Genomic DNA, 20,892 nt, shown 5'->3' with positions numbered 1-20,892 from the left:
ATTAATCACTGCTGTGAGGACTGGAATTGCTGTCCTTCTTTGAGCGGAACAGTGGCCCAGTGGTTAGCACTGTTGCCTCACAGCAAGAAGGTCGTGGGTTCAAACCCCAGGGCGTCCCAGGTCCTTTCTGTGTGGAGTTTGCATGTTCTGCCCATGTCTGCATGGGTTTCCTCCCACCATCAAAAAGACATGCATGTTAGAGTTAATACTCCTGTCTGTGCCCCTGAGCAAGGCAATGGAAAAAAGACCTGGAGTTGGTCCCCGGGCTCTGCAGCTGCCCACTGCTCCTATACAGTGGGATGGGTTAAATGCAGAAAACAAATTTCATAGTAACCTGTACAATGACAAAATAGTGTTGCTTTCTTCTTCTTCTTCTTTTTGGGTGTCAAGTCTCTTCATCTATATGCAGTGTTGTTGGCATGACAGCAGAGGTGGGATAGAACCATTTCAACCTCAGAGTAGCCCAGTGCTTTCTTTAATCGCCATCAGACAAAGTGCTTTGATGGACAGAGAAAGCCCTTTGGAGAAACACCCTCGCACACACATGCACCCCCCCCCCCGTGCATACAACAGATGTTTCGTGTAATGGGAGCCCACTAGGAAGAGAATTCAATTCAATTTAGCCTGGGGTCTAATAGGAAGACCAGTGAAAGAGGAAGGCGATAGTGTTTCACAACGGAAGCCCTTCTGTGTTCACTGAGCCCCCCCCCCATGAGATGCCGAGACAGGGCACCCTTATGTAAAGGGATCCAATCGTCTACCTCGCCATCAAATCATAAACCTAACCTAAGACTAATTTAAGATAGCTGACGCTCTAAACTGAGTTTTTGCTTTGAGAAGTTGAACAGGAGTTCTTTGGCAGCTAGAGTAGTCAGGTAGTCTTCAGGCGTAACATGGAAATGAATGTTATCAGTATATGGGTCTGGGGGTGAAACGATTCTCCTTGATAGGTGTCCATCTTACTCTTAGAAGTAGATGATGAAGCTAGAGAGCATCATTGGTAAGGTACACATACACGCCCCCATTTTTCTTGTTGACTACACTCGTTAGAGGTCATTGTGAATGTTTGTACTATTAGTAGTGTTGGTTTATTAAGAGCTCGTGTCATGGCAGAACAGGCACAGGGACAACTCCAGCTAAAATACATTTTTTGTGACCGTGTTGGGGACAACACATACGTTGCAGTTTGTTGCACACTTACCCACAAATGTTGATCTCTGAAAAACCCTGGATGTCTCGGCTTTTTTGTTTTCTGTGTGAGACGCAGTAGATTATACCCCAGTTGCTGGTGCACATGGGAGGTTAGTGATATATAAAGGAATCAAAGAGTGGATGCTGTTGTCCCACAATTTGATCAGTTTTAAACCGCATTAAAGGCTTCATTGGTCTTTGAGGAGAGAAAAATGCACCTCACCGATAATTAATAGCTATTCGGGTTTTTTTTTTTTTCCCCCCCACCACTAAAATCACTTGTTTGCAGTGAGGAATGTTTCCCAAGCCGGGGCTTCCTCTTTTGTTGTCCCCAGTGTTTGCCATTCAGTTTATGGGGCCCACACACACATCCATGGATTCCTTTCCCTTTTATTATTGGAATTCCAGCCACATGTGACTGAAGGAGAAGGAGGGAAGCAGTCAAAAATCCCCCTTCCCCCCTTCTACTGGCATCCCCTCATCCCCGCGGATTTCTCAGGGGCTGAGGCAGACATAGAGGAGAGGAAAGGGAAGGAGAGCTCGGCTAATTCATCAATAATCTTTACCTAATCCCCCCCGCCCCCACCCCTCTTCCTTACTCTTTGCCTGAAAGCATTCAAGGAAAGCCATCAGTCCATTTCTCTTCCCACCTCACAAACCCTCAACCCTTACAACGTACACAGACTTGCATGCACACAAGTCTGCCTGAACATGTCCAGAGGGAGAGGATGAATCAAGCTGGAGAGTGTTAGTTCTTTCCGACCGTGTGTGTGTGTGTGTGTGTGTGTGTGTGTGTCGGGGGGGGGGGGGCGGGGGGGTTGTAAGTTGAGTCCTTTGAGGGCTGTGTGTCTGAGCCCTGACCGGGAGCTAAAACGATGATTATAGACTAGAGACTAGGTGTGGCAAGAAGGGGCGGTGTCAAAGGCTTTGTCTATGACTCTCGCACAGCCCACCAACTGGGAGGAGGTCGTGCCTGTCTATCGGAGGCTGTCCTGGAGCTGCACGCAGTCTGAGATTCAAAGAACCTCTGCGTTAGGCTGAAACACACCAGACCAAGACTTTAACCACAGGACATTAGTAGGATCACAAGTTGCTGAAGATCGCTGGGATCTTTGTAGCCAACAGGAGTGTTGACAAGTGAACTGCGGACCATTTTTCTTTTTCTGATTTCTTTGTGAAGACAAAACAAAAGAGAGAACACTTCTGTGGAGTTTCTTTAAGCGGTACAACTTTGGAAAAAGGATTTTCACTTTAGTGGCTGCGGGACGTACTTCTCTTTTGACTTTCAGATTTAAGAGTACAACTTCAATGATAAAAACATTTGGAATATGGGACTTTTTATTTATGATTTGGACTGCGGGGACAGGCAACGATATTTTTGTGCTCAGTTCTGGGTAATTTTGATAAGTATGTTCTGTTCATGATGTTTTACGATGACTTTGACCTATCTTGATTGCGTTATAGCACCAAAAGTGCCATGCTTTGCACACTTATAACTGTAGAGGCAAGTTTATGTTCCCGTTTGGTCTTTTTATTATGATTAGCTCAGTGCCCTTTGTGGGTTTTATATCTTATTTCACAGCGTTTTATTAAAACTAGCTAAAGTATCCGTGTGTTATTGAGCCTGCAAATCGAGTGTTTAAACGTGGTCACGTCCAGGATAAAGATCATTTGCCGGGCAACTTGTTAATGTCTACAAAATGCTGGTTTGGATCGCGTGCCTTCTGGAAACTTGACATGTATTGACCGGTTATCAGCTGATTAGTGTGTGTGTATTGACCTTCTCCCTTTTCCTCCTTCCACGGCTGAGTGAATGGAGCTGACCTCTGCCTTTCTCCCATCTGTCTCTCTCTGCTTGTCTCTCACTCCTCTTTTCTCCTCACCTCCTCCTCTCCTCTTTTCTTCTTTCTTTCCTCTCTTACTCTTAACACTTAAGTTGAATTCGCTTTTCGCTCATACTTGGATCTGCACTCATTCTTCCATACTTATTATAGCTTTACATTTATACTGATGGTATTGCATTTTTATTTTGTATTCTTATTATAGTTAGCTTCTGGTATCTAATCTTTCATTTACACTTATCTTGCTGTTTATATTTGCATGTGCTATGTGTAACCGAAAGCAACATACCAAGTCAAATTCCTTGTATATGATCAAAGTTAGCTAATAAAAATTGACTTGACTTGAAAAGCTGTAAACGTGCCAGTGTACAAAAAGTTAAAAAAAAGCATTAAGAGAAACAATAATCCAATTTATAATTTCCTTTTTTTTTCTCATCTTGTCTTCACAGCACTTGCAGGTAAAATCTCTCCAACTAGCTCAGATGCCCTCCTCAGTTCCTCAGCAGCCACAGCCAATCCCTTGCCACCCAAGATCTACCTTCCTGCCAACTTCAAACTGTCCAATGCCCAGCTGGCCTTCTTCCTCAGAGAAGCCCAGATTACAGGGCAAGCATTTGGCAGCAATGGTAGGAGCAGTAGCAGCAGTAGCCCCAACACTGGACAGCCACTGCTACGCTCAGAAAGTTTTGTGGTTTTCCAGACCAAGGACCTCCCCTCTGTCAACATAAGCTTTGGGCCTTTTGCCCAGGACCAGGCGCTCTCTAAGGAGCTGCTCCAGCCAGCTAGTCCACTTGATATTCCCGGCCAGCTAACAGTCAACTGGAAGGTACGGGCCTTCATTGTCCAAGCACGGGTCTTCTCCAACAACCCCACCGTCCAAGTTTTTTTCTACATTGCTGGCCGTGACTGGGATGACTTCAGGGCTCAGGACAAGCTCCCCTGTGTCCGGCTCCACGCTTTTCGCGATGTCCGAGAGATTAAAACCTCCTGTCGGATGAAAGGCAACCTGGCTCAATGCTTGGCCCACCTGGACCTTCCCTCCTCCTGGTTCAACACCAACATGGCCCCACTGGGCCGAAGGAAAGGCTCCAGTGATGGGCTTTTGGACGGGCTCAATAGTGAAACTCTCCAAGCAGAGCTGTACTACACCCTCCATGAACCTAATGCTGGGGGTGAGTGCAGTGAAGGTTCAGGCCATAGGGGTGGCGGTGGTTCCAGGGGAGAACCACTGTCACAGCACCCCCTGCTGCGCATAGGTAGCATCAGCCTTTACCAAGCAAGCCAGGAGCAGCTACTGGTGGACAAACAGCTGGACAAGAACATGTTTCTCAGACTGCCAGAGAAGCCCCTGAAGCCTGGCGAGACCCTGAAAATCTTCCTCTACTTGATGCCCAACTCGACTGTCGAGCAGTTCACCCTCAAGTAAGTCTTCTTTAAAATATATGCATGTAGATATGTGCTGTTCTTTTTCTAAAAGAAAAATCATGATTTCACTCTGTCTCCAAGAATATGATCATTTTAAATGAGACACTGTCTACATCCAAGTGCATCAAATAATTTAGTTAATATCTTTATTTTGATTGATGGATATTCCATTGAGCTGTTTTTGTGTACAACAAAATAAGGTGATGTAAATAGTCATTATTTTGATGCAGTCATGCACTGTGTTGTGATGTGCCTGGTCCTCCGTAGCCCGCAACCATCATTAGTCGCTTCCCCCTGTGATGAACAACAAACTAATTGAGTCCTTTGATTTAACTTTTCTACAGATAATCTAGTGCTATGATTTCAAGGATGAAGGTTGACTTTAAACAAAGAGATGCCATTTTAAAAGTTTTAACTTGCTAAATCTCTAGTGGACAGAGTTACAAAGGATATTATTCAAACAACTTTCCAACAATGCAGCGTATCTTGCAGCACAGTATCTATGTTAAACACACAAAGTCTATGCTGACCCAAATCTTAATCATAGTATTTTTTTATAAAAGCCCTCTCATCCAAGTTATGGCATGTTAATGATGAAGCCACTGTTATTATCATGATCATATATCATATATCCTAGTATCATGCAATATTATCATAGTCCATGTAGGCAAGCAATCAAAGGTAGATGAACTATCACATAGTTTCATTTAGCTTATGAAGTAGAATGAGCTTGTAATTATGTATTTCATCTGAATCAATTTCCTTTTCACTGATCACAATAATGTGCCGTTGGTAATTTAAGCTAAGGGGCATAGAGCATAAGAGAAGATGTAGAGTTGAAGTACATACAAATGTGAACCATTTTTGAAGTGGCAGATAAACATATTTAGTTGTCTTTCTCAGCATAGGTTTATGCAAATAAAAGTTCATTGAACAGTTGTTCAAAGCATTAGGTCTCAAAAAGGGGTGAGGTATGGTTTAAACATTACTATTTATACGTTCATATTATATATGGTATTCCGACAAAGGACTATATTCTTTCCTTTGTTGCATCCTCTTTGCTCTGGTATAGGTGGCTGAGCATGGTTTCTTCTAGATACTGTTGTACGCAAATCAAGAACAAAGTAGAAACATCCAAAAGCTGGCGTAGTTTTCTTTAGATTTCTTCATGGGTGGCAATCACAGGTATGTCTATACTAATCATGCCACCGCCAACACAGTCACACCTTCAGTAATTAATAGGAACTGTTGTGTTGTAGCAACATAGGAAGACAAACAGTGTGAGTAATGTGACAATACTAATGCTGTTTTATCAAGTGTAGATTTTTAAATGAAACCTATTTCATACTATTCAGTGAGTAGTTTTGGTGGCACACTTAGTTTTCGAACCAGCTCACTTAGTTTTCAAATCGGCAAAAAACAACTCAAGTGTAATTGGTTAACAGGAGCACTCTACCCATTTTCATTATGGACATTGCCATTTAAAACCTCATGTCTGCATCCCCCCCCCCCCCCATGAATCTGACCCACTTCTTGTTAAATTAAAACTTCCAGGATATGAGACACATTTGGGCTCTCTTGTTCCTGTGCTGCTCCTTTGCACTGGGTTTCCATTATAAATGTTGAGGGTTATGTTGGAGGATTCGTTGAGCAAATTATTGCATATACCCATGAGAGATTTGGAAAGGAAAGCTTTTATCTTTTCTTCACTGTTGGCTTGAAGGTGAGGAAAAATGTCAGGGAAAAGGCCCGATACAAACACGTTACTGAGGTACGATGATGAAACCTGTCATATGTGTAAACATGGTGGTGGTAATTGTAACAGATCACAGACTTCAGATTAGGAATTTATAGGGTTTTAATTGGGCTTGAACATCTCATTAAGCCCTAGGAGAAATGACAGTAATAACGTTTAGGCTGACAAAAATGGTTCATCGGCGTTATCTCTATTTAGCGGGAAAGACTCCTACAGCTTCCATATGTTCAATGTTTTGGCCAGTGTAAATCCACTAAAAAAATTAGCTCCCACTGTTTTCTTATACTAACTGCTGCTATTCTTGACACATAATTTAAGAATCCAATTTTCAATTCAATTCAATTCAGTTCAGTTTATTGTCATACAATGTGCAGGCACATGTTAAAAATGAAATAAGGGCTGCAGCTTAGCCAAACAGTGCAAGACAGACACAGACAAACACAGTATAAGATAGACACAGATGAAGACCAAAAGCTAAAAATAAGTTACAAAATAGCACGAGTACAAAATATTTAAAAATATCCACAAACATTCAATGGGTAGGCCAGGTTCAGGTGGGCAACAGCTTAGGGAAAGAAGCTGTTTTTGAGCCTGGTAGTGCAGGCTCTGAGGCTCCTGTAGCACCTCCCAGAGCGCAGGGAGGAGAACAGTCCATGGTTGGGGTGGGTAGGATCTCTGCTGATGCTGAGACCCATTCAAAGGCAGCGTTTGTGATAAATGTCTTTTATGGCTGGGAGCTGGGTACCGGTGATATGCTGGGCCGCCTTGACGACCTGCTGCAGAGCTTTCTGGTCTACTGATGTGCAGTTGCTGTACCACACCAGGATGCTGTCTATGGTGCAGTGGTAGAAGTTGGTGAGAATTTTGGGGGATAGACGGGTGCTCCTCAGCCTCCTCAGGAAATGCAGGCGTTGTTGGGCCTTTTTCACAAGGGCCTGGGTGTATGATGTTCAGGAAAGTTCCTCGCTGATGTGGACTCCAAGGAATTTAAAACTGGGGACATGCTCCACTTCCACCCCATTGATGTGTACGGGAGAGTGGATGCAGCTTCTAGACCTCCTGAAATCCACAATCAGCTCCTTCATCTTCTGCACATTGAGAACAAGATTATTGGTAGTGCACCATGATGTGAGGTGCTAAATCTCGTCCCTGTAGGCCGTCTCGTCATTGTTGATGATACGGCCAATGACTGTGGTGTCATCCACAAGCTATTACATTTGAAGGGTGAGTTGGCAGGCAGTCGTGGGTAAAGAGGGAGGAAAGGAGGGGGCTCAGAACACGGCCTTGAGGGGCACCTGTGCTGAGGGTCAGGGTGGAGGAGGTGTGGTCACCTAACCTAACAGACTGAGGTCTGTTGGTCAGGAAGTCCAGGGTCCAGTTACAGAGGGAGGGGTTGAGGCCAAGGGAGAGGAGTTTAGTGGTTAGTTTGGCAAGGATGATAGTGTTGAAGGCAGAGCTGTAATCTATAAACAACATCTGGATATATGTGTTATTAAGTTCAAGGTGGGTCAGAGCAAAGTGCAGGGCAGTGGCAATGGCATCCTCCATAGACCTTTTGAGATGGTAGGTGAGCTGATGTGGGTTGAATATAGGGGGATAATGTTTTTGATGTGAACCAGAACCAGTCTCTCAAAGCACTTCATGGCAATGGGGGTGAGTGCTATTGGTTGGATGTCATTCAGACATGTGGGTGTTGATTTCTTCAGGACAGGAATGATAGAGGTGGTTGTAAAGCATGCCAGGACTATGAATTGGAACAGTGAGAGGTTAAGTATACTTGTGAAGACCTCAGCCAGCTGGTCGGAGAATTCCTGGAGGACCTGACCCGATATGCTGTCTGGTCCGGCGGCCTTCCGTGTGTTCACTCTGTGCCGTGATTCTCTGACCTCTGTGATCGATAGAGTGAGCACCTGGTTTTCTGGGTGGCTGGGGATTTTTGAGGCTGGATCAGTACTATCCTTGTCGAAGCAGGTGTAGAAAATATTTAGCTTGTCTGGCAAGGAGACATCATGGACAGTGGGACTGCTATTGGAGCTTTTGTAGTCTGTGATGGACTGAATGCCTTGCCAAATTCACCGGGGATCGGAGTTATTGTGAAAGTGGTCCTCTATTCGTAGGGAATATTCATGTTTGGCTGTTCTGATGCCCTTTTTGAGGTTGGATCTGGCTGCACTGTAGGCCTCGCAGTTACCTGACTTGAACGCTGCACCCTGGGCTTTCAGCAGCTGCCGGACCTCACTGGTCATCCAGGATTTCTGGTTTGGAAAGGTGTGGATTGATTTTTTTTGTTGTGACACTCTCAGTGCAAAAGTTAATGTAGGATAGCATGGCAGATGTCTGTTCATTAATGTCTATATGGGAGCCATGGGTAGCTAGCTGAATGTGCAAAAATACTCCAGTCTGTGTTGTCAAAACAGTCCTGGAGTTCAGAGACTGCTCCTTCTTGCCAGACAGTGATTGTCTTTACTGCTGGCTTGATCAATTTTATGAGGGGTTTGTAGACTGGGGCCAGGAACAGGCAGAGGTGGTCAGACTGCCCTAGGTGGGGGCAGGGAGTAGCTTTGCATGAGCCCTTAATGTTTGTATAGAGATGGTCCAGAGTGGTTTCTCCCCTAGTGGGGCAGGAGACATGCTGATGGAATTTGGGCAATACAGCCCTGAGGTTAGCCTGATTAAAATCACCACCTATGATAAAGGCATTGTGCGGGTGTTTGGTCTGTTGTCTGCTGATGGCACATTGTAGCTGTTTAGGTGCTACCTTAGCATTAGCATGTGGGGGGATGTATACAGCAGCAATGGTATAGCATGGACAGCAGTCCCACTGTCCATGATGTCTCCCTGCCAGACGAGCTAAATCATTTCTACGCCCGCTTCGACAAGGACAATACTGACCCAGCCACAAAAATCCCCAGCCACCCAGAAGAAACGTGAAGAAGAGAGTGCAGGCAGGGTGGAGGGGGAAGAGAAGAGAAGAGTGTCAGGAGTGATTTGTGACAGAAGGGTGCTAGCAAGAGTTAAAGAGAAGGTTTACAAGATGGTTGTGAGACCAACTATGTTATATGGTTTGGAGACAGTGGCACTGACAAAAAGACAGTAGGTGGAGCTGGAGGTGGCAGAGTTGAAGATGCTAAGATTTTCATTGGGAGTGACGAAGGATTAGGAATGATTATATTAGAGGGACTGCTCAAGTTGGACAGTTTGGAGACAAAGCAACAGAGGCAAGATTGAGATGGCTTGGACATGTGTGGAGGAGAGATGCTGGGTATATTGGGAGAAGGATGCTGAATATGGAGCTGCCAGGGAAGCGGAAAAGAGGAATGCCAAAGAGGAGGTTTATGGATGTGGTGAGGGAGGACATGCAGGTGGCTGGTGTGACAGAAGAAGATGCAGAAGACAGGAAGAAGTGGAAGCGGAGGATCCACTGTGGCAACCCCTAACGGGAGCAGCAGAAAGTAGTAGTAGTAGTAGTGTACAGCAGCAATGGTAATGGCTGTTAGCTTCCTAGGCAGGTAAAAAGGCCTGCACTGAATCATAAGGAGCTCGAGATCAGCAGAGCAATGCCTTTCAACAACCTTTATATTGTTGCACAAAAAGTTATTGACATAAATACTCAAACCTCCTCCACGGATCTTGCTGGAATCCGCTGTCCTGTCGGCACAGAAGGCTGTGCGGCAGTCGAGTCGGCTGTGTTGCTGTTGAGCCAAGGCTCCGTAAACATCAGCAGACAGCAGTTCTCCAGCCTTTTCTGAGAATGTTGTGGTTAAAGCTACTGTTAATATTCAGGCACTGTATTTGGCTGAAAAACCCAAGCACCATAATATTAAATGTTAACCATATGCTGGTAGTTTTGGTAATAGTGGCAACTGGGTAGCACTTGCAATGGAAAAAAAAATTGTTCGAACCTGTTTTTGCAGCTGTCGCATGTTTTTTTTTATACACTGGCTGTTTTCCATCGCTTACTTTCTTAGCGCAACCAATTAGATAACAATGGGTATTATACTTAAAGAAAAAATCTACGTAAGAATCCAAGAATGTGCTTTAAGGCTGTTATAAAACTGTTTCCAGCTGTTATAAGTTGGGCTGACAAAAACAAATTATGCTGGCAGCTGTGTCACCAGCCCTCTGCTTCATTGTGACTTATTTTCTCAATGGAAAAGAGCAGGGCAGAATGTTGTCCACAGCCGAGAAGGATAGCTTAGTAAGATCATAGGCAGATTCTACAAGACAAAGGTAAATGCGATGCTGCTAAAATTTTCACAAACAAACAATGTAGGACGCTATTTAAAACTCATGTATTCCAGAATAAACATCAGCTGCAATGGCAGTGGTGTCTCTGGTTAGTATCTTGATGCATGCTCAATAATCCTGGTAAGAAAATCAAAGAAGGTTGAATCAGTTCACCTGGATACAGAGTTTATTGACAGACATTTCATCACTCAACTAAGATGTCACTGAAGATGTCTGAAGATGAACTGATTCAGCCTTCTTTGATCTCTGGTTAGTAGTTTTTCAGATGTAGAAATGTCGGGAATGTTACAGGAACCTCCAACACAGAACCACTCAGTGCTTCTATAAAGAGCAGGAAGCCGTGTCCAGAGGTTAATCTCAGTACAGTATATGTTGTGGGCAAATTGAATACATTTCTATGAGAAGCGGTTTACTGGTTCGCAAGCTAAGTCCATTTGTGAATTCATGTAAGTTAATTAGGATATTGAAAAAACTGCTTAGGGGAAGGCAGCTAACCATGTGAAGTTATTTTTACACTACGCAGGTTGTTTTACAGGCAGTAAACCAGCGTTTTAACATATTGTTTTGATTAGTTCACAGTGAGGTGAGCCTTTTTTTTTTCTAACCTTATTCAGCGAGTTGTACATTTTTCTGTCATTGTTTCTCTTACCTGCTAGCTGAAAGTTTTATTTTATCGTGTCATTCCACTTGATGTTGAGTTTGGCCACAAGCTCAGTCCATTTGGGAGCTGCTACAACTCAGCTTCTGAAGTCACCGTGAGATGAGGGGCAGACATTTTAATACAAATTAGCATGCGGAGGAATGGTAAAAGTGGTCAGTGCTTGTCTAAGTGGACAAGGATGTGACTGCATGTCAATACATTTATTTGAAAACACCGAGGAGTAATTTGGGGGAAAGAAAATCTTAGAAGACCGCAAGCTGACAAAAAAACCTGCAAGTAGGTCCCGCAAACCAGTGGTTGAAGCAATTAACCCTTCCTGAGACTATTCCCTTGTATCAAGAGCTTAAGTTAAGGTTAATTGTGTTGGAGTTAAGCTTCTGTGTAAGACAAGGTGGGTGTCTTTGTGATTCTTATACACCAATTGCTTGTTGAATGATTGATCAACAGTCTTCCGACCGCCAATTATTAAATGTAGTTAAATGATCCTTTCGGCTGTGTGCATCTGTGGGAGTGTTGCGCGGTTAGAGGCATTTCTCTCAGTCCTACATTAAGGTGCCTGGGGCCTCTGGGTGGCATGGCGGTCTATTCCGTTACCTATCAACATGGGTATCACCCGTTGGGGGAATGGAGGGAATAGCCTGATCCTCCCACGTGCTACATCCCCCTGGTGGAGCTCCTCACTGTCAGGTGAAAAGAAGTAGCTGGTGACTCCACATGTAACGGTGGAGGCATGTGGTAGTGTGCAGCCCTCCCCGGATCGGCAGAGGGGGTGGAGCAGCGACCGGGACGGCTCGGAATCAGAATCAGAATAATTGGTCGGATACAATTGGGGAGACAAAAAAGGGGGAGGGTAATTAATCAATTAATTAATTGATTAAGGTGCCCTCCATAAAGACTACACATAATCATTTGCCGTCAACCTCCTCGAGAAATCCCAGGCTTTTACCTTCACAGACCATCAGAACACTGTGTATGCTGAAGGAAACTCCTTCACTCAAATCTGTGATCCAGTGTCGGTTATAAAGTGCCCTTCTCAGTACACTAGCTAAAGCTTCTGCCCAGCACCCGTCCTGTGTTTCATGCTGTATTCTTCCATCTGTGATACTTGCCTTTGCCTGCATGCTAGATCATAAAACAAATTGGTATAAAAGAGTGCAGGTCCCTGAGTTTTGTCAAAGCACGATGTAATAATGTTACATAAAGACTTTGTATTGCAAAAAGTGGTTTATAATAGCCCCTGCTTGTTGAAACATTTAACTTGCCATGTTAGTTTCTATATACACCATCGCCACTGTCCTTGGCAGCCCAAGACATAGCTGCCGCCTTCTTCAGTCTCTCATGGGGGTGGAAATGAAAGAAATATAAAACAGGGGAGTTATAAAGAGATGGGGCGGGAAGGAGAAAGCCCAGTTTGAGCCCCATGTGTGACTTGACTCAATGGGGTGTGAATTCAATAGTTCTGGAAGCCGACTGTCAAGTCGTCCCCGCGCATCGAGGAAGATGATTAAAGATGTAATAAGGAACATCTTTAAAGATGAATCAGAAGCCCAGAAGAAGACTCCCCCTTTCACTCTTCTCTCTATCATCCCTTTCACCCCCTTCTTTTTTTAAGTCCTTAAGCTTTGAAGACCTTGACTTGTTACGGCAAAGGACAGCGTTTCGGGCAGAGAGACAGCAGAGCATTGGCGCTTGTGGAATTCCCCACACTCCGGTGGTGTCAGAAATACACAGCGTGCTCGCCTGCTTATGTGCGTCTCATGTAATAGGATGGAAGTAGTGATCTGTCAAATTTTCTGTTTCCATGGCAGTGTTGTAAGAAGATGCACTGCAGTATTAATGTTATATAGCATAGGCTGCTTGTCACGATCCAGACAGATATGGCTCAGTTTGTACGGTTCTATCCTTTAATTCAGACTCCATTAACTTCCCTTATTAAGCGAGACCTTTTGACAAACAGATGCAAACAAAAGTGCAGCAGGCGTTTTAGTGCTAAATGAGTAAAGGGCGCTGACATAATTTAGTGCCAGGGGCCTTTTTGACAATTCACTAGCAACATACTAAATGATACGTAAGTAAATACACCCTTCTCAGACAAAATACACATGTGCCAAATTTGGATACACCGCAATGTTACTTTAGAGCCATGGGTACAAGATGCAATATTCAAATGCACTGGTACCAGAAGGTAGTAAAAACAAGTCACCAAAAGAAGAAAAAAAATCAAAAACAAGAACGATGACCCACATTCGGCAGCAGGGGCTAATACCCGGCAGTGCCAACCTCATCAGCACTCAGCAAATTCCTGACCTCGGCCTGTTTCCTGCCAGTTCTATGGTCTCCGTTTCTCTCGCTCCCTCTCCCTCTCACTCCTGCTCTCACTCATCCTCTCCTCGCTCCGTGTCCCACGCCTCCTTGTCGCTGTCAGTGTGGGCTCGTCTCTTCCCACCACTTTGATGGGAAATGTCATCACCTCTCGCTGCAGAGTGTGCGTGCTCAGATCGTATGACTCGGGAAGTGAAGCTCCTGCCACGGGCCGGCTTGTCAGGACACATTGGGTGACACGGAGAACTGCTGTTTAACGGCACCCGTCTCCCATGAAAAGGAGAAAAGGAGGGGTTGGGATGGGGGGGGGGGTTGGAGAGAGGCCTGTCCCCAGCTTCCCCCTTCCCCAAAGTACTTTCACTTCTATAACAGACACCCCAGACTATTGAGTAGCATAGGATGCCTCGTCGGGGTACTGTTGCACCTTCCTCCCTTCTGTGTTTGCAAGTGACATGAAAAGAGTTAAGAGAACCCACTTGTAATTCACTGTATGCTTGCATTTCTCTTTTCTCTGTGTCTCTGTGACTTACTTTGAGTGTGCCACTTAAGGTCAGCTACAAGGGAGGAAGTGTTTACCATTGTGAGCTATAATATGTGTGGATATCCACTTAAAGACTCTTGGCACAAACCAAGGGAGATGTATGTGCCAAGATTTTAATGAAATGGACCACTCTGAAGTTGAGCGTTGTAGTGCCAAAAAAAAGTTGCATATCTCAGCTATCCATGTAAGGTAAAATGTAACATTTTTGACAGGTTTATTTCAACATCTGGTTAAAACTGAAGTAGTTTAATCTTCTTAAAGCTACAATATGTAACTTTGGGGAAATGAGCAAGACCAAGCTAGATTTTTAAAGTAAACAGCCCAAAGAAAATCACCCCTACCCCCTGCTTCCTACATCCCTCCTGTAACCTCTCCCTACAAACCAGGTTCATGCAAATGCATGAGTCTGCTCATTATAACTGGCAGAACCCATACTGTCATTGATGATTTATGCAAGTAAAGATTGTTGTTGTGAGGCACTTTTGTTCTTACAGGTGAAGTATTCATAAAGATAGAGATTTGTATTTTAAAGCACTCGCACTCGGCCTGTTCCTCCACCCAACAGCCATAGCAATTACGTTAAGATAGTACAATGTATAATCTATGCAGGTAAAAAATGTCTTTTCATTGAGTTTAAGTTACTACAACACTGTTCTTGTAAAGCCCTTTTGTACCAGGTAAAGCATTCATAAACATGGAGATTGCTATTTTCAAAGTACTAGCACCTTGTGTGACCACCTCTGTCCACAAGATCCATAGTATCACTTAGAAAGTTTAATGTATTGCAATTGATAATCTAAGCGTGTAAAAATTATACTACCAACATTGGGCATCGTTTACAAATTGGTGTCTGGATTTGGGTCTTATACAGACAAGTTTGAGGGCTAAAAAGTGCATAAGAACAGATTTGTGTGTCAGATCATTTCATGAATTAGGCCCATTGTTCCTCACGAAGTAGTTAAAAGTGAAGTAGATCGATATTTTCATTTGGCTGGGGGAGACAAACCTGCTGCAAATGAGGCTTCCCTCGAGAGCTGCCCAGCTGAACCACCGGATTTTTTGCACAAAGTTGATTGACAGCCAGGAGGTACGCCCCTTCCGTTTCAGCTTTTTGATTGACAGACGGGGGGTACGCCCCTTCCGTTTGAGCTTTTCTTATCAATTAGAAGGCCGAGGCCCGCTGTGAAACCTCAGAGTGGGATAACTTTCCATTGCTTCTGCACTGTTCTATGTAACTCTCCCACAGTAGACTTTGAGTCAGCGTGTCCATGTTAAGATACTGTAGCGAAGTTGCTACCACGTCAGAATTGTGCCAATTGTCCTGTTTTACCCATCAGGCACTGCGTGCAGATTGTCAGTTGTTATTAAATGTTTTGTAAGTGTTTTATGTGGTTTTATGTGTTTATGTGATTACTATTTGTTGTGGTGTAATTGCAGTTGTCATTCTGTTGTGTTGTGTAACCTTGTAACTGAAACCCTGAACAACTTTGTTGTTCGAGTTGATGACCCCCATGTATTGTGTCACATTTCAGTAAGTTCTTGTTTCTGTGTGAGTTCAATAAAGGGGCTGCAAAGTTACCTTTGTCGTTGCTTTTACGTTCGCCACACTGGTGTCAGAAGTGGTATTGCAGCCAATACCCACAAATCGAAGATGGCAACGTCAAGAAGAAGCTTCGATGTAGAGCTCCGGCAGATTGAGGACTTCATCGAGTGTCTGGAAAAAGAGCTTTCCCGGGGAGAGAGCATCGCCACTCGGAAGATGTCCCGCGGAGGAAGGGCGGACGGAGCCAGCGCCCCCAGTCCTTCAGGACCCGACACGGCCGGCCGGTTCAGTGATTCGGAGGCGGCAACTGCCGCCGAGAAGTCGCGGCCTACTCTGATTACAACAGCCGCCATGCTGCTGCCAGCTGCCACCACGTCATCGCCAGCCGCCGCCATCTCCACCGCCGTCTAATCGCCGGTGCCGGCCACGGCCCATCCACTCTCAACAGCCGCCATGTCTTCGCCGGCCGCCGCCATTACGTCACCGGCCACCGTCACCACTTCGCTGACCAACGTCACTACAACCCCAGCACCCCCTGCTAATGTGATGCTGCCATCCCCAAGCATCTTCAAGCTCCCACGGTATGCGGGCATCACAGCCCTGGAGCCATACCTAGCTCAAGTGAAACTGGTAGCAAGTCACAACCAGTGGAGCACCCAAGACACTGCTGCTCATGTTGCCCTGGCGCTCGAAGGGAATGCGCTGCAGGTATTGCTCGACCTTATGCCGTCAGAACAGCAGGATTACGAGACACTGGCCGCTGCTTTAGACCGACGCTTTGGTCAACGGGTCTCTACTGACAGCATGCGAGACCGACTGGCCCGCCGGCGCCGCCAAGAGGGCGAGACCCTGGGAACCTATGCAGCAGACGTGCACTTCTTTGCACATCGTGGCTACCCCACCTTTGATCCAGCAGCTCGTGACGAGTTAGCCCTGAGTGCCTTCATCCAGGGGCTCACCCCAGAGAGGTTGAAGGAGCACCTCCACATCACGGCACCTACAGCCTTCAAGACTGCATTGGAAGAGGCAGAGAGGGTGGAGGCTGTAATGGCCCCACACAGCCAACCGATCATATCCCCCATTAAGAACTCTTCCCAGATCGGCAGAGTGGGCCACGCACACGGTCTCTATCTTTGTTGCTCCATTGGTGGACACCGCTGCTGGGCCCTTGTGGACACAGGGTCCACCATCTCCATTGTGCGTCCAGGGGTGCTGCCAGAGACAGAGTGGAGGCCCACCACCTGTAAAATCAGAACTGTGACTGGGGAACTAACCAGCATGCTGGGGAAGAGAGCACTGCAGGTGCGGGCAGGGAAAGTTGCAGCCACCCTCTAGTTTTGGTTGGCTGAAATACAAGACCGTTGCATCATCGGGCTAGATTTGCTGACTCGCTGGGGGGCTCTGGTCGATGTGTCGAGCAATGCCATTCACCTTGGCACAGAGACCCTGGCCCTCCGGCGCCATCCAGAGAGGAAGGTGGGACGTGTCCACATCCAGCCAACTCCACCTGTCACCATGCTGCCGCCCCCACCTCCACTGCCAACCAAGGGGATGACGACCCTCATTGAGGCTACCATTCCTCAGACACCCTCGCCGGACACTGTTGCCGCCATCCAGGATCTGTATCAGCGGAGCAGTGAAGGGCTGGACCCTCAGCAGAGTCAACAGCTGAAAAACCTGCTCCAACAGTTCGCTGAGATTTTTGCTGCACGTGAAGAGGAGTGCACCCAGACCAACCTGGTGCAGCACACAATCGACACTGGTACAACCCCACCCATTAGACTGCGACCCTACCAGTTAGCGCTTGCCAAGCGTGAAGCTGCAGAGAGGATGATTCTAGAGATGGCTGCGGCCGGGGTGATAGAGCCATCCAATAGCCCTTGGGCCGCCCCTGCCATCCTGGTCAAAAAGAAAGATGACACCTGGAGGTTCTGTGTGGACTTTCGTCGGCTGAACAATGCAACTGGCAAGGACTCCTACCCCTTGCCCCGCATTGACGACGCTCTGGACCACATTGCAGGGTCACAGTGGTTCAGCTCAAGTGACCTACGGAGCGGTTACTGGCAGGTGGAGCTGGCACCAGAAGCCAGACCCAAGATGACCTTCACCATCGGTCAGGGACTCTGGCAGTTTCGTGTGATGCCCTTTGGTCTCTGCAATGCCCCCGCCACGTTCGAGAGACTAATGGAGAGGGTGCTGGCTCACATTCCCCGCAACCGGTGCGTGGTTTACCTTGATGACCTTCTGGTTCATGCTGCTGGCCCTAGAGAACCTCCGTCAGGTCTTCCAAGCCATTCGGGGGGCGGGCCTGCGCCTGCACCCCAAGAAATGCAACCTCCTTCGACGTGAGACCAAGTTTTTGGGCCATGTGATGGGGGCAGAGGGCGTGGCCCCTGATCTTACAAAGGTGGAGGCGGTTGAGAAATGGCCAGTTCCGCGAAACGTCAGCGAGGTGCGCAGCTTCACGGGGCTCGTCTCCTACTACCGACGTTTTGTCCGCAACTTTGCCTCCATTGCCAGTCCCCTACACCATCTCACTGAGAAGGGACGGGAGTTCCACGGGGACGACAACTGTGCAGCCGCCTTTGCCCGGCTCCGCACTGCCTTGATCACTGCACCCATCCTGGCCCTTCCTGATCCTAAGTGCCGCTTCATCGTGGACACAGACGCCAGCAATGTGGGGCTGGGGGCCGTCCTGTCTCAGGAAGTTGTTAGGTCTGGTCTGTTTAGAAGCATAGTGTAAACCATTGGCTGATTCATTGTGTGGCTTTTTTTTTTTGCTTATCTGATAAAACATTGCAACGTCGAATTGTTTTTCTGTCTTTGTGTTACCTGCATGGCTAGATTTTCTCAGTATGAAGTGAAATGTTGTTGACAGTATTAACTGTATATAGTAACAGCAGTGTTTTTCGCAGTAACCCTGCAATTGGCCGCACACATTCACGTATGCATGTGCATGTTACATGAGAAGTAGCAAACCGGAAAATAGGGCTCCCCTGAAAAAGCCACCCTGGATGTAGCTACCTGCGTAGTTAGCTAACCTTAGCCAGCTGGCAAGAAAACGAACTTGGCAAATGAAAAATATCAGGCTTTTTCTCACCCCCTGCCCACCCAGACCCAGCCTCTCCTCTGCATCAGATGCCGATGATGTCGAGACCAACTTGACAAGTTCTCAAGTGACATTTGAGCCGTCCCAGCCCCATTCAGTTGAATAAAAAAGTGAAAAAATTAAATAATCTGGATATTTAAGTATTTATGGTAATGTGATTGTAGTATATTGAACACTGCACATATTGTGTGTAAAGAACACATTGTGTAGACCAGGGGTCTCAAACTCAACTTACCTGGGGGCTGCTGGAGGTAGAGTTTGGGTGAGGCTGGGCCGCAAGTATTCCAAAAAAAAAAAGTACAACCGATCCAATGTTCTCAATCTTTTTTAAAAAAAATGTTTTATTTATATATACAGGTGATCAAAACAAGACAGGTAACAGTACAAGTGCCGGAACAAAAACGAACAGTGTGAGACAAAAAGGGGACACCAGGTTCTGTTATGACAAGATGGAATACTAATAAGCTAAAAAAAACAAAACAAAACAACAAAAACAAACAAGCTATCAAATAAGCTCATTGACCTGCAGGTCAATGAGCTCCATTTGAAGCACAGGAGGGGCATCTTGCACATCAAAGGAGAAGGGGTCAGCAAAAATTTGAAAAGTGGCTCTGTGTGTCTTGAACTCTGCAAACCTGTGATCAAATTGCTCCTGTAGCTTCACAATGGCATCAGCATACTTCTCACCACTGAATGGTGTGCCTGCATCCATGAGTGCCTTGCATGCTGGGAAATGGCAGAGGTTTGTCTGAGAGAGCTGGGCTTTCCATAACACAAATTTTGTGGAGAATGATCTCACGTTGTCATAGGCAGCACTGACAAGCTGCCCCTGGTTTTGTAATTTCTTGTTCAGTACATTCAGCTCATGTGTGATGTCAACAAGGAAAGCTAAGTCCATGAGCCATTTGGGATCACTTAGCACAGGAACAGCTATCCCAGCCTTCTCCATGAAGGCTTTCACTTCTGCTCTCAACTCAAAAAACCTCTTCAAGACGTTTCCCCTACTGAGCCAACATACCTCAGTGAAGTAGAGCACATCCTCATATGCTGACTCTATTTCCTCCAAAAAGCCGCGGAACTCCCGGTGCTTTAAACCCCTGGATCTGATATGGTTGATGCATTTCACAACGACAGACATCACATTGTCAAACTTCAGGCATTTGCTGCAAAGGGCCTGCTGATGGATAATGCAGTGCAGAGCAATGGCCTCCTCCACACCCTCCTCTTACAGTTTTTTTTGAACAAGTGCCACCACTCCATTTCTCCTCCCTGTCATTGATGGCGCTCCGTCGGTTGTTATTCCAGCAAACCTCTTCCATGGCAAACCCGCATCCACAATGGCATCACACAGCTGGCGGAATATCTCCTGAGAGGTGGTTGTTGCAAGTGTAGGTGCATATGAATAACAGAGCATCAATGTAGCACATGGACAGCGACCAGGACGGAGACCTACCAGCAGGCCATCCGAGCCCACCAACACATCTGCACAGCCACAGAGAGGCACAGGTGAATGCAAGTACTGTGGCACACCGCACAGACAGAGTCGGGCTGTGTCGCTTAGTAACATGTATTCACCGGCTGTGCCCATAACAGAGCTTAGGCATGTTACACAGGGCAAGTATACATCCTTCAGTGCCCCCAGGGGGAGCTGTTGGCTGCATAACATTACCCTACAACAGTGGTCTGGCCATGCATTGGAATCACTGTGAGCAACTCCTCCATCACTTCACAACTGTCGTCAACACCACGGACATAGATTGCGAGCTGCGCAGTGTCAATGATGTCTGTGCTCTCACCAAGAGCGACTGAGTATGCACAGAAACGTTTGGCTTTCTCACGCAGTTGATCATATATGTTACCTGACAGGTCAGAAATGCGCTCTGCCACTGTGTTGGCTGCAAGGCCGATGTTGCTAAACTGACCCTTCTTTTCCGGACAGACTATACTTGCAGCCTGTAACATGCACTTTTTAACAAACTCCCCTTCTTTGAATGGCTTTCCCGACTTAGCAATCATCTCACTCACCACGTAGCTAGCTTCGACTGCTGCATCATTATCTTTGCTAGCTTTCTTGAAGAAATCTTGTCGCTTCAGTAAACATGTTTTAAGATTGGCGACCCGTTTCTCTCGTCTCCCTGGTATTTTGTATACTCATCATCAGCATGTCTAGTCGAGTAATGACGTCTGATGTTGTCTTCCTTGTGCACCGTAACTTTCTCGGTGCATGTAAGACACGTCGGGCTGCCTCTGTGCTC

General features: G+C 46.1%; 1 protein-coding gene across 1 annotated transcript in view; it reads left to right on the top strand.

Moving 5' to 3' along the window:
- Nucleotides 1-2,516: 2,516 nt before the first annotated feature.
- tmem132e (transmembrane protein 132E) overlaps nucleotides 2,517-20,892 on the top strand; it is a 167,574-nt gene continuing 149,198 nt past the window's right edge. The window contains exons 1-2 of the mRNA XM_056284913.1: nucleotides 2,517-2,598; nucleotides 3,482-4,454. Coding sequence (XP_056140888.1) covers nucleotides 2,520-2,598; nucleotides 3,482-4,454 — 1,052 coding nt within the window. The 5' untranslated portion in view covers nucleotides 2,517-2,519. The remainder of the gene's footprint in view (nucleotides 2,599-3,481; nucleotides 4,455-20,892) is intronic.

The sequence above is a fragment of the Lampris incognitus genome, chromosome 8 (assembly GCF_029633865.1).
Source record: "Lampris incognitus isolate fLamInc1 chromosome 8, fLamInc1.hap2, whole genome shotgun sequence".
NCBI classification, from domain to species: domain Eukaryota; kingdom Metazoa; phylum Chordata; class Actinopteri; order Lampriformes; family Lampridae; genus Lampris; species Lampris incognitus.
Note: the sequence above shows the minus strand (reverse complement) of the source record. Positions and strands in the feature narration are given on the sequence as shown.